Source organism: Octodon degus, unplaced genomic scaffold (genome assembly GCF_000260255.1).
Source record: "Octodon degus isolate 3935 unplaced genomic scaffold, OctDeg1.0 scaffold00027, whole genome shotgun sequence".
Classification (NCBI taxonomy): Eukaryota; Metazoa; Chordata; class Mammalia; order Rodentia; family Octodontidae; genus Octodon; species Octodon degus.
In genome coordinates this window covers 15,340,472-15,354,177 of record NW_004524603.1, presented here as the reverse complement: position 1 = coordinate 15,354,177, position 13,706 = coordinate 15,340,472, and the positions used below count along the sequence as shown (strand labels likewise).

At 39.3% G+C, this 13,706-nt stretch overlaps 1 protein-coding gene and 1 non-coding gene across 9 annotated transcripts in view; both read right to left on the bottom strand.

Moving 5' to 3' along the window:
* The window catches only part of Braf (B-Raf proto-oncogene, serine/threonine kinase), a 175,666-nt gene that overhangs the window by 4,194 nt on the left and 157,766 nt on the right, over window positions 1–13,706 (bottom strand). For 5 of the 8 annotated variants that reach the window (XM_023712827.1, XM_023712830.1, XM_023712825.1 and 2 more), the window contains one exon: window positions 11,833–11,967. In XM_023712827.1, the coding sequence (XP_023568595.1) occupies window positions 11,833–11,967 (135 nt within the window). Of the gene's footprint in view, window positions 1–7,246; window positions 7,401–11,832; window positions 11,968–13,706 lie in introns of all 8 variants that reach the window. The other 3 variants (XM_023712828.1, XM_023712831.1, XM_004629038.3) reach the window with 1 other exon arrangement.
* Window positions 1,920–2,022, bottom strand: LOC111816168. Its single transcript, XR_002820647.1, has one exon. It is a non-coding gene; the product is annotated as a small nucleolar RNA U13 (small nucleolar RNA).

Sequence of the window (13,706 nt, the reverse complement as noted above, 5' to 3'; positions counted from 1 at the left end):
ATCCCTCAAAACAAACAACAACAACAAAAAAAAAACAAACCAAAAACCAAAAATGTTTTCTGACTCTGAACACAACTACTAATTAGACTGTAGATAGTCATATGCTGTCTTTCCAGTCAAGGATTAGTTTTAACAATTAACCAAGGTACAGTTTTTTTTTTTTTCAGAATCAGGGATTGAACTCAGGCCCTTGCGCTTGCCAGGGAAGCGCTTATCCTACTGAGCCATCTCCCCAGCCCAACCAAGGTACTGTTGAGTCACAAGATCAACACAGTATTAAAGTAGTATTATTACCTTCTAGTTAAGAGTTAAAAGGTTTGAGAGTTTGGCACTAAAAAAAGTGAAGCTGCTAAGATGCTGGTAAGTAAAATCTTTAGAAAGTAATTATAGAAAGTTGCCATGTTAGCAGAGACTGCGGAAATGGAGCCCACCAAAAAAACCATACGTACACTTCAGTAAAAGATAGTTCAATGTTTTCAGACAGATGGTGTTACCCCCATTTGGGAGACTCTATACTAAGGATACTGTAGATTGCAGAAAACCCTCTACATTGCCAGCCCTTAGAAAACAAATTGAAAATGCATGTGCAGCAACTCCAATGACTGAGGTCACCCACACAGTTCACAGTGCTAATTAATCAATGTCTAGAAGCTCAAGGCCACCCTGTGAGCACCTCTTGTAATCGCAGAGACCAAAGGGAACTTTTTATTTTCTTCTTTTGAGACATGGTCTCATTATGCAGTTTGGCCTGAACTTGTGTGCACTTTTGTAGCCCCCAGGCTGGTCTTTAACTCGCAGATCCTCCTGGCTCAACCTTCTGAGTGCTGGGATTACAGGAGTGTGCCACCACACTCAGTTCTAGGATAGCATGGTGGGCACCCAGGGATTCCAGGCCAAGACCACATGGCATGTGGGTCTGGGAATCAAACTCGGGTCCTTGTGCTTGCCAGGTAAGTGCTCATGACTTTGAGCTATTTCTCTGGTCCTTAAAGGTAACTTCTTGAATTAATCTCATGATGTCTCAATAATTTAGTATTATTTATACACATTTTTCTTTTACTGAAGTTTGCATACTTTTTTTTTTTGGGGGGGAAAGACTTCGTATATAAACATTCTCACCATTGTTGCTTTTAGTTTTAAGTATTTTTGGTTTTACAATTATCTCCAGTATTTTAATACATTTCTTTCAAGTGGCTTGTAATATTCTATTGCATGGTGATTGTATCTAGCAGAATCTAGATTTCATCAAAGGAAGTCAATGGGAAAGTTAAGATTCAGCTACTTCATTTTTGTTGATGTGTTCTACCCTACAAATTTAAAGTAATAGTTTTAAAAATAAAAACAATCCCCCAGAGAGCAAAAATCTCACCAACAAATTCTGAATATAATACAAGCAACGCAAATCCTAAAGATAATCCTACCAAAATTCTATTTCTTCTACACGCATTAAAAAAAAAAATCTGATTCTGAGTGGGTGGGTAGTTCAGTGTAGGAATCAATAAAATAAAACTTTTTATTACTGTCTCTGAAATTACAGAAAATTTTAAACAAAAGATAGGAATAATAGGTGGTGGCTCTGCTTATAGAAAAAAAGTCAACTTATTCTTTTATTTTTTTTGTCTTTTTGAGATAGGATCTCACTATGTAGTTCAAGCCAGCCTTGAGCTCACTTTGTAGCTCAAGTTAGTCTTGAACTCACAGTGATCCATCTGCCTCCGCCTCCCAACTGCTGGGATTACAAGCATGCGCCACCACACCTGGCTTTTTTTTTGTGTATCTTGAAATCTACAGATTTTTCTTTCTTTTTTTTTTAACTCGATAGATTTCATCCCACTTTGTTTTACTCAAATCGAGGAGTAATTCTATTTAAGTGATATTATTTTAAATAAAACATCTGATATTCATTGTGATTTTTTTTCTGTCAGGTGGGTAAATGCCAATGTTGTAACAAGGTTTGAGGAGGCACATTTCACGCACACGGCGTCAGCACCCAATCACCACGCTCAGGAACTGAAGAAACCTCCTTGTGATTGTTTGAAGATCTTCATACATTCATTTTAACTGAAAAATCAAATAGGGGATGAAATGTAGTATTTTCTTCTCCTTTATGGCTGCGAGTAAATACGCAAGTGCGGTGAACTTTGTAGAGCTTGCAATGACGCCCCAGCCTGCTCACACATGGGCCGGGGCGCGCCAGCCTGACCTAAGCTCTGACTTTCCATGGGAGTTTACTGAGGAATAGGGCAGAGCCCGCCTGGGCAGATTAAAAGCCCTACGACTTTCGCTACCTCAAACAGTATTTACTTGAAAATGCTTATTTGAAAGCTAAGGACTTTCGCTTAAAAATACAACCAATTACTCTCTATCCCAGAGTTAAATGCATTTCAAGTGCCATTCCCTTAAAGACAAAATATGCTATGAAATATCTAAAAGGTTGTTTCTTATACAATCACCACTTTTCCTGTAGGGGGAAAGTTAACTAAAAGCAGAGTAAGCCACTATTACTTCTCTGTGAAGACTTTTAGGATTTTCCAGCAATTTCAAAAGGATGAGAAACTGGAAGATGTTTACAGTCATAAGAGAAGTGGGGAATTTAGGAAAATAAAGAGTACAGGAATGCTTAATAATTCTAGTAATTCTTAATTAGGTCTATAACTGATGAAATGTTTTAGTCATGTACTAATTTTATAGTATTAAAAAGAAAGAAAAAAAGGCAAATTATTTCTTTAAGAGTGACCCACTTAGTGCCGGCCAGATAGCTTGGCAGACTAAAGCGCCTGCTTAGGCAGAGCGCAGTGACTGGGGTTCTGGGGTTCAATCCCTGGAATGTCATGCTGGCCCCACCCTCGAGGCACACTGAGATGACAACTGAGTCTGGGTGTGGTGGTGTGTGACTGTAATCCCAGAGCTTGGTAGGCTGAAAACAGAAGGATCACTACCAGTCGGATGTGTGTAATGAAACCCTGTACTAAATATATATATGACAAAAAAGAGACTGATCCACTTGACAGGAAGACCATTTAAGCTGGTATATTAATCAATTTACTTGTTTATGAGCCAGGGTCTCATTATGTAATATACATTGGCCTTGAATTCACAGCAATCTTCCTGCTTCAGCCTCCAGTCCTGGGATTACAGGCATGTATCACCACACCCAGCTTCTGTTTCTTTAGAGTAGTTTTTGTTTGTCTTATTGTGCTGCAAAGCTGTTGTTTCACTGTATAAAAGCAGCATCATAAATGTAGTATGGGCTGGCGAGATAGCTCAGCAGTCTAAAGTGCCTGCTTAGGCAAGTGTAGGCAAGGGCTCAGGGATTGTGGTTTGATCCCTGGCACCACATGCCTTGCCAGCCATGCCTCCAGGGTGGGCTGAGCTGGTCACAAAAAAAGTAGTATATTGTAAAATTTAGAAAGTTTTTTTCTTCATCTAACATTTTACCACTAACATTTGCCTCCATTCTGAACTATTTTTGATGGGAAGATCATTTTAAGTATTCTGACCCAAATCCAGAGAGGAATGTAAGCAAGTAATAATCTAAGGCTTATGATAAGAATATTTTTCTTAGGGCTGGCGAGATAGCTCAGTGGCTTAAGTGTCTGCCTGGCAAGCACATGGTCCTGAGTTGGTACAAGAAGAATATTTTCCTTGAATTACATAATTTTTATAACTATTTTTTACTATGGGCAGTTTCATGAATTCTGAATATCAGAACCTGCAGCCTAATTTGAAAATCTTAAGGTACATAAAAAAGAAACACATTGTGTTTATCTACAATCACAGAAAATTATGGGCTATTGTCTTCCAGTAGCAGCACTGAGAGTTTTCTTTCTGTTACGTTATTGATAAAATCTGTTATTTCTGTCTGCCACTAATTTCATATGACCAGGCTGGGGAAGTCACTTGACACTAGTTTGCTTAGGGTGCCACTTTCCTCCTCAACAGATGTCCCAGCTTTCGCAAACACTGCTTCACTCAGAGTTCATCTAACTCAGAAGGGCTGCTCACTGTCAGTCCACTGTCTTCAGAACAAGATTTGCCGGCCAGTCCTGGAATTTCTGCAAGTGGCTCACTATTTTCAATTACTTCTCCTCCTGGAGGACAACAGGATTCACTGGCAGTGTCCACTTTCCAAAGCACCAAATTCATCTTGCTTTTCCAATTTTGTCTCAATGCAATGTCCTCCAGGCTTCCCATGCACAACTGCTGAGTCCCTGTGTCCCACTACCATTTTCTGCTATCCACTTATGTCTCTCTGTGAATTTACCCATTGTGAGCTAGCGCCTGCCTGCTGCCACCGGGGCCACACCTGGCAGGGCGCAGCAGATACTGAGGCTGCCCATGACTACTTATCAGAAGAATGATTCTGACTGCTGTTTAGTAGTTAAATGGCTTTGTTACCTGAAAATAAACCCGAATGAAACATCCAATTAAATCTTGTGATCCCTACCTAAACTATTTTCTCTTTTTGTTTCAGTGGTGCTGGGGATGGAATCCAAGCCGTGGTTATACTAGGCAGTGGTGTACCACTAAGTTATACACTCAGACCCCTAAATGACTTAAACCAAGAATTTTTTTTTTTTTTTTTTTTTTTTTGCGGCACTGGGGATTGCACTCAGGTCCTTGTGCTTGCCAGGCAAGCGCTTATTCTACTGAGCCATCTCCCGGGCCCCTAAAACTTTTACAAGTACAATTGTGTAAAAAAAGTTGTCTCCTGTAGGAAATCAATGTTAATTAAAAAGATATAGGAGGTTTTTGGAAAGAAAAGGTCTTATGTTTTAGGAAAAATTATGTTTCTGTGTTTCTGGAGCAGTATGAAACAAGAAACAGTAAGAACAAGAGGAACAATGACAACAAACAGAAAAGGACCTTGGTTTAATTCTGTAATTCTAATGCTTCCTACTTCTCTGGAGCCATGTTACCTAAACAACTCATCTGTAATGTTTCTAATGACTTTTCAGGAGACTAAGTCACTTGGAGGAATAGTCTGGTGTCAGTGGGACCCACAATGAGTCTCTGAGCAGCTGGACAGTTTCGCAACGCTCCTGGCAAAGGAGCTGGTAAGGAAGGGCAAGAGGCAAACCATCTGGTGTGGAACTGAGCCCATGTCACGTGGACGGATAGGGACAAAGACGGGAACCTACCAGGGAACCTACGAGTGATGCAGACTGGGGAAGTACTGAAGAGTTCTACTCATAAGTGGGAGCCTTTGATGTGTGAGGCTCTGGATTCAACCCTAACACTGTCTGAAAGAAAAAAGAAAGCCCTTTTTTTTTTTGGCGGAACCGGGGATTGAACTCAGATCCTTGCGTTTGCCAGTCAAGCGCTTATCCTGCTGAGCCATCTCCCCAGGCCCAAGAAAGCCTTTTGACTATGCTCTCAGAGTGCCCAAACCACCTGAGCACCCTACTGATCAAGTCAATTTGTAAAACATTATTAGCTAATTATTGCTACTGTCTGTAAAAAAATAAATACAACTCTACCTATTAATACAAACACTCTATCTTTGTGTCATTGGAGGCTTTAGAAATCATAAACTGTGTTTTCCAACATGTTACTTTTTGTGGGTGGTCCTGGGGAGTGAAGTGAATGCCCTGTGAATGCCAGGCACTCTACTACTGAGGTGCAATCCAAGCTCTTTTTATTATTTTTATGAGCATCACTGTGCCTGGATAACATGTTATATTAATTTTATCTTTTTCTTATTCTTGTTTAAAAATGAGTAGTTTTTTCTCACTGTGTTAAAATTTATGAATCAGTGTATGATCCACGAGGGCACTACTTCTCTTAAACAACCCAAATAAGGGGCAAAAGTATATGCTGTAACTATTGCTGAATGGTTTTCCTGATGAAACATATTTCAAAAGTTATCTGTGGTACTTGAAACTAATTATCATTAAAGACTTTTTTTTTTTTTTTTTTTTTTTTGGCTGACACTGAAGACAGATGGCATGTATACAGATGTTGTCTTTTGCTGAGATAACTTGTAGCTGTTAGCTGTTATCTAAAAATCACCACAAATCTTATTTGAGTAAATGAACACACAAAGATGGCTGACTTTGGTCCCTAAGCTGAAGTAGAGCTGACAGGATTGTTGAACAGGCTGCTTCAATCCTGCTTCCTTGCTTCTTGATTTTCTCTGAATCATAGTAAGAAATGTTCTATATAACTGCCTCATTAGTCACTTTCTACACAAGAAAATGAGTTAGAATTACTTCACAACGTGGACTGCAGAAACAGAATAGCAGGCATTCAGTGTGAGGTGAATCTTACTGGACAAGGAATTTAAAGGAGGACAGAAATTTTAGGAGACATAATAAGATGACTGTTATAATGTGCGTCACAAGTATCATCTAAAGTAATAACTTAAAAATTTATTACCTGGTTGTATGGCAACCAGAGTTAGTCTAAAAGAAAAACAAATTTATAAATTCTCACAGATTCTGTGAAGTAATTCTGGAGAGAAGAGGGTGAGCATAGGGGGCCAATTCATTTGCAAGAAAATTTGGCCTGTACAGCTGTAAGATCTCCTTAATATATAAAGGAACATTATCTAAAAGGAACTCCAACTTACAACATTTTCCCACTAAAAACCCAAAGCTAAATCATTTTGCTCATCTCAAACATGCCACTCCTTCAGCTGTACCTTTGCTTGTGTGCACCTGAAATTTACTGAAAGCTATTTAGTCTACTGCTCCAGGAATGAAGATATCTATATTTTCCAAACTGTAGTAAAATAAAATATTTATCACATCAACAGGATTATTCAGTCCTAGGGACCCTGTACACTGAATCTGCTCAGCCTGCCATGCTGAGGCAGGCAGACTGCTGCCAGCTTTCTCCTGCGCACACGCACAGGCGTAGTCTTCCTTGGGAATCCCTAGTGATGCGGGACAGCTAGTAACAAAAACTGCATCAGCAAACTGAAAGAGAAAACTGAAGTTTAATTATCGGAATGACCAAGTGAATGGATAAGCCTGGAACAGAAGGAGAATCTCTGGAGGAGGCACTGCCAATTTTTAATAATGTTTGTTTTAACCCGTAGATACTGAAAATCCAATGTTAGCTATCAATTTTAGGTTGAGAAAAGTATCTAGTCTTTAAACACATAAGTGTTTTTTGGTTCACTTTAAAAAAATATTCTATTCCATTTAACATATAAGCAAACATGTTCATTTATTTTCCTTTTGTTGCTACCCTCCTTTATTTCTCACTCATTTAATTTGCCATCAGTGGACAGGAAACGCACCATATCCCCCTGCCTGGATGGGAGTTTTTGGAGAAGCACAAGCATAGAGACTAAAATCCTCTGTTTGGAAACCAGCCCGATTCAAGGAGGGTTCTGATGCACTGCGGTGAATTTTTGGCAATGAGCGGGCCAGCAGCTCAATAGAGGCGAGAATCTACGAAAAAAAAGAAAACAAACAAAAATAAAAAATAAAAAAAAAAAAAGAAAGAAAAAACAGAAAGCAGAATGAAAATTTGGGTGGTGTAAACCTTTAAGAGCCCATTATACTTTACAAGAAAACACCGGATATCTTACATTATTTTTAGTATTACAAATGCCTGGAAAAACAGAAAGTAGTATTCTTCCATTTAAAAAAAGAAAACAAACAAACAAAAAAAGTCCCTACCATAATACTACAATTTACTTCTGTAAATTAAATGGGCAATGTAACTCACAGCGACAAAAAATAATACCAATTTCAGACTGACGATACATCTATTTGGTACAGACTGCAAGGCCCCTGGGCAGGAGGATGGAGTGACAGTAAGTAGGGCATCACGTGACTGTCGAACCAGTACTGGCCAAGGAGCTTAGCCTTTAAAGAAACTGCGCAATGCAAATGTTTACACACAGAGCCCAAAGCAGGACCCGCTGGCCCAGCCTGCAGTAGAGCGTGAATGAGAAGGACCAAGTGATCACACAAGGGAGAAGACAGGGAACTTCTACAAAAAGGCCCCAACGCACAAAATGTAAAAATTCACAGAGTATACTAACTAAGGTACAAAGAAACGGGGTAGGACCCTTGAAGGCATACAGCCTAAGAATGCATTTTTCAGTCAGAAGACATGTATAAAGGTTAAGTGCTCAAACTTTGAGGAGCCAGCATTGCAATGATGATGATGAGCCTGAGCTACCAAAATTATTTTTTAATTTACATGTAATCTATAGAGATTAGTATAAGAAGCAAAGAAGTAAGCAATGTTACAAAATTTTTAAAGAGTGACATGCAAATAAACATTGAAGTAGAACAGAGATGGAAAGAGTATAGGCTCTTCAGTCCCACCCTGCTGGGGCAGCTCTGTGTCTCCTGTACATAAACACACACACATGAAAACACAGCCCATCCTCACCATCTTTTACAGCAGTGTCAGACTCCACAGTTCTCTCACTGTTTTCTTTTACCCTCACTTATATGCACGTCATCTTTATAGAGCTACCTTAATTTTTGCCTTTAATTTTCCTTATGACAGTAAACATTCTTGTATATATCTGAATACTTATGGAAGTAGGTTCTGAGCATAGTTTTTAGGAGTATTTATTTTATTATTTGGGACAGAGTCTTGTTACACAGTTTAGGCTGGCCTTGAACTCACTACAGAGCTCCAGCTGGCCTCAAACTCACAGAAGTCCTCCTGCTTCAGGTGCTCGAGTTGGTTACAGCTGGATCACAGGTGTGCACTCTCATGCCTGACTGAACTGAGGGGTGCGAGGTCTTTTAAAACCTTTGAAAGATCCTTTTAAAGAAGGACCCAAGTATCATCCTGAATCCATTTTGCTCCTCTGGCCTGTCAGCAAAATTTGCAGACAGATCATCTCCTGACAGGGACTGAATTGCCCCTCCAGGTGCTAGGCCCTTACAGAACCAGATCTGAGATAATGCTCACCTAGACCACAGTGTGTGACCAAGTCTCTTTGCCTGCACACTTTCTCCTGAAGATGGGGCGTAGGTCAGCAGTCCCCTCTTCCTGCCTAGCATGGCCACACTGTGCATCAACTCCTTTCCGGCCTCACTGCCACTCATCCCTTTGATTGGAACTGGGCAGTCAGGGGGTGAATCTGGTCTGCCTGGAACCCCATCCACCCACCCAGTCAATGAACTCTGGCCACACTGACTGCTACTGAAAACTGTCTTTTCCTAAGTTCATTTACCACTTGCTTTTTTTTTTTTTTTTTTTTTTTTTTGTGCATGAACCTGTGTATAGCCTTTGCTTACTTTCCATGGAATGTTTTCTAATTTTTCACTTATAATGTGAATAATTCAAAAATTTCATGTATATTCCAAAATTTTACCTTTGTTATGTATGCTGCAATTGCTTTTCTATTTAACTTTCAGTATTTTTATTACTTGTAAGTTTAAACAATTTAATGTAGTCATATATACAACATTGTTACTAATTTTTTTATCTTTTTGAGACAGGGTCTTACTATGCAGTTCAGGCTGGCCTCGTGCTCACTTTGTAGCCCAGGCTGGTCTTGAATTCATAGTGATCCTCCTGCCTTAGCTTTCCAAGTGCTGGGATTACAGGTATGTACCACCATACCCAGCATTACATTAAATTTTATAACTTCTGGATTTTGTCTCTTGCTTAGGAAAGACTTTTCTATCTCAACACTATATAAAAATGATTTCATATTTTATAGTTGTCTGACCCAGATCTTTAGCCATTTAAGTTTTATTTGGCATATAATTATATGATAGGAAAAGATTACCTATAATGAAAATGTATAGTACTTAAAAGGGTAGCTTCCATTCATCTGGGGAATTCATAAATGCATTTCATTCTTTGATGGCATGGGATGAGAAATATTAGGTCTAAACACTGCCCCTTAAATAAGAAGCATTAGCAAGTGTTTTGTTTTTTTTTGGAGGCTCGAAATGCCTTTAGGGCATTTCTGGTTTTCAGCGACTATCTGGGTTCAAACCAAAGAAGCTTGAGCTTGAGGGCTTTGCTTAAGCAGGCACTTAAACAACTGAGCTACTGGGCAGGCCCCCAGCATTAGCATCTGGGATATACAAAGAGAACACATACTGGGGCTTCTGACACTGTTCAACAACATTAGTTTTTCACTTTGATGGTGTCAAGCATAGTATGTTTTCTGTTAAAAAATAAATAAGTCAAAGTCAATACCCTTAACTCTTCATTAGATGAGTGGCAACAGAATCCTGTATGTAATACACCCACACATCTAGTCTTTTTTCCTCGGAGGCAGCTGCTGACACTTGCTAAATCCATCAATTCTAATTTTTAAAATGTTTACAGAGAAAAAATTTTCAGAATGGGCTAGGGAGATAGCTCAGAGGAAGGGGTGCCTGTCTGGCAAGCATAAGATTCTGAGTTCAATCTTCGGTATCAAAAAAAGAAATTTTTTTTTCAGATAAAAATAAATGATGAACTCTCGTTTCTTTAACAGCGACCTGTCAAGTAACTAGCATGGACTGGGTACTCAAAGGCATATGCGTTCATGAAGAAACATCTCAGTAATTACGGTGACAAACCGTGAGAGCCAGCATTCCCATGTGAGACTGTTGATTTGTTGAGAGATTCGCTGAGGTCTACTCATACAGTGCTATCAGGAAGTTGTGAAGGGCCAGGAAGCCTGCACTTACATACTATAGCTAAGCTCCCTAAGCTTGTTCAGATACGTAGTGTCAGTCCTCTGTAAGGCTTCTTTTTCTTTGCTTCATTTTTGAGAAGGGGTGGGGAGGGTCTGGCTATGTCACCCAGGCTGACCTTCAATTCTTAGCCTCAGGTGATCTTTCTGTGGGCTGCCTCCTTAGTAGCTGGGACCACAGCCAAGTGCCACTCACTAGCTCTTTGTGAGACTTATTAAAGAGTATTAATGGGGCCAGAAAGATGGCTAAGTGGAATAAGTGCTTCCCTGGCAAGTGCAAGGGTCTAAGTTCAATCCCTGGTTCCGCCAAGGGAAAAAAAAAAAAAAAAAAAAAGAAATTTTTGGGAGTGTTTTGGCCTGACAATATTAAAAATTTAAAAAAAAAAAAAAAAGGCAACAGGAAATTAAAAGAATTTGAGGCAGACGGCACCAACAATTATTTTTTCTTTCTGCCCTAGCATGGCTGGATGTGGCAGTGTACACCTGTAATCCTAGCCCTTGGGAGGTTGAGGCAGGAGGATTGCTGAGCATACAAGGCCAGCCTGAACTATACAGTGAGTCACTGTCTTGAAAAACAAAAACCCAAAATAAATGACAACAAAAATACCTCATATGAAAGAGAAGCTTAGCTATTTAATTTTATCTCAAGAAGAATTAAAAGGAGCAGTTGGCAAAGTATGGTCTGTGGACCTCTAGAAGCCATGCAGGTTAAAACTAATTTACTAACATTAAGAAGATACTGTTTGCTTTTTTGTTGTCATTATTGTATAAGTGTAAGAAGGTAACATGTGAGATACTACAAGTATAAGCAATCAAAAGTAGAGAATAGAGTTATCTTTTTACAAAAACATTTGAAAAATGTAAAATAACCACTTCTAATTTTTTTGGTTTGGAAAATATTACATAAATACAAGCTCTTTGGGGGTCTTTAATAATTGTTTAATGTATAAAAAAGAAAAGAGAGAAAAAAAAGGATTCTAAGACCAAAAAATTTGAAAACTGCTACATAAAAGCAAAGTCCTTGAGAATGGTTTGTATTGGGACCCCAATTTTCTGCTCAACCTTTATGAAATCACCACCTGCAGTTACTTACCCGAGTCTGTACACATCACATGGAATCCAACCTGTAAGATACAGACTATGTACCCCAAAAGTGCTCACAAATCTGCCTCTGAATGTTAGTTTATTTTTAGGTAGCATGCAGTTTTTCTTACTTGGGGAAAGAGTGGTCTCTCATCTCTTTTCTTTTTGAGGCACTCCGCCATTAATCTCTTCATGGCCTTTGGACAGTTACTCCGTACCTTGCTGAGATCTGGAGATAAGTATCCTCGTCCCACCATAAAAATTATCTAGAAGAAAAAAATTAACCAAATCATGCAACCTCCTATATAAGTGAAAATCAAAAACAATGAAAATGTAAAAAGCTGTATGCTTATGACATTTGTACTTTTATATATGTATATTACACTTCAATAAAGAAAGTCAAAATAAAGATCAACAACCTGAGTACTTGGATTCCTATATATCACAGTGTGGCACCCACAACTATGGGCTATAAGCTCAAACCTTCGCGACCCCATGACTGCACCAGAGCCTTGCTAACTGCTCTCTGTGGCTCCAATCTCTCCTTATCTAGTCCACATCCCCATGGAGGGGGTAACTGTTCTAGAGCACCAGATCTGACAGTGCTTCCTTCTTTTTTTCTTCCTTTTTTTTTTTGTTCTTCTTTCAAAAAACAGCTTATTGAATATATTTTTCTTTGGGGTGGTTGGCATTATGGTAAATCTTTTAAATATGTATAGCAACAACCAAAGAAGTTAAACCTTTTCAGCAGTCATCTGTATTTTTTTTGGCAGAACTGGGGATTGAACTCAGGCCCTTGCACTTGCCAGGCAAGTGTTTATTCTACGGAGCCATCTCCCTGGCCTCCGATCTGTATTTTAAGTCCATCAGGAAACTCTAGTGGGGTATCTGTCATACAGTATAGAAGCCAGAGACTTCTACACAGGGTAAATGAAGCTACTGAGCTAAAATCTCCAGCTTAAGAAAATAAAAATGCTTGTTTTTCTTAGAGTTCTGTCTTCTAATTTTTTTTTTTTTTCTTCTTCTATATGGTACTGGGGATTGAACGAGGGGCCTCTGAACTGAACTACACCAGTCCTTTTTTATTTTGAGACAGGGCCTTGCTAAGTCACTAAGTTGCCAGGCAGGGCTTGAACTTATGATTCTCATTTCTTAGTTTCTAACACTGTTGGGATTACAGGTATGTACTACTATTCCTGACTGAGTTTTCTAAATTCTTAACTTTCTGGCTCTTTTGAGGGTAAGCACATTCAGATGACAGAAGTCCTGTTTCTGAGAAAGGGAGCTTTGATCTTAGGGGTTACAGGCCCAAGAGCAGCACACTGGCAGTATGGTGGAGAAAGCCAGTATGGGATTCTTCCTTCGGCACAGTGCTGATGAACTTCAGAAACTCACATTTAACATCTTATGCTATCCTGTTTGATGTTGAAATGACTCTTACTTAGTTATGAGCCCAAAGTAAAGCTTCGATTATAATGTGATCTCTGTGGTATAGGCTAAAAGGATGAAGCTTGGGAAAAGATACCAGGAAAATACAATTTTTTTTCCCTATACTTCTCTCTTCTGAAGTCATGCAATTGTGATATCATAATTTTTTAAATTTTATTTATTTGTGTGTGTGTGTGTGTGTGTGTGTGTGTGTGTGTGTGTGGCCAGCTCAGCCCACCAGGGGCGCGGGGCTGGCTGGCATGTGGTGCTGGGGATTGAACCGCGGTCTCTGTGCTTTGCTAAGCTTGTACTAATTAGGTGCTTTAGACCACTGAGCCATCTCACCAGCCCGATATCATAATTTTATTGGAGAAAGCAGTCTCAGAATTCTAGGAGCAACTTGAAATAATACCATAGAGCAATGAGTAATAAGCAAGGACCAAGAAAATATGAAGCACAAAGAGGGCTTGCTTGCCTGCCTTCCCTCCCTCCCCTTCCTCTCTCCCTCTCTCTCTTTTGAATGGACTAGTACAAATCAGTGTTGGTGGGATGTTTACTGCCTGCCTGCTTTCTTTCT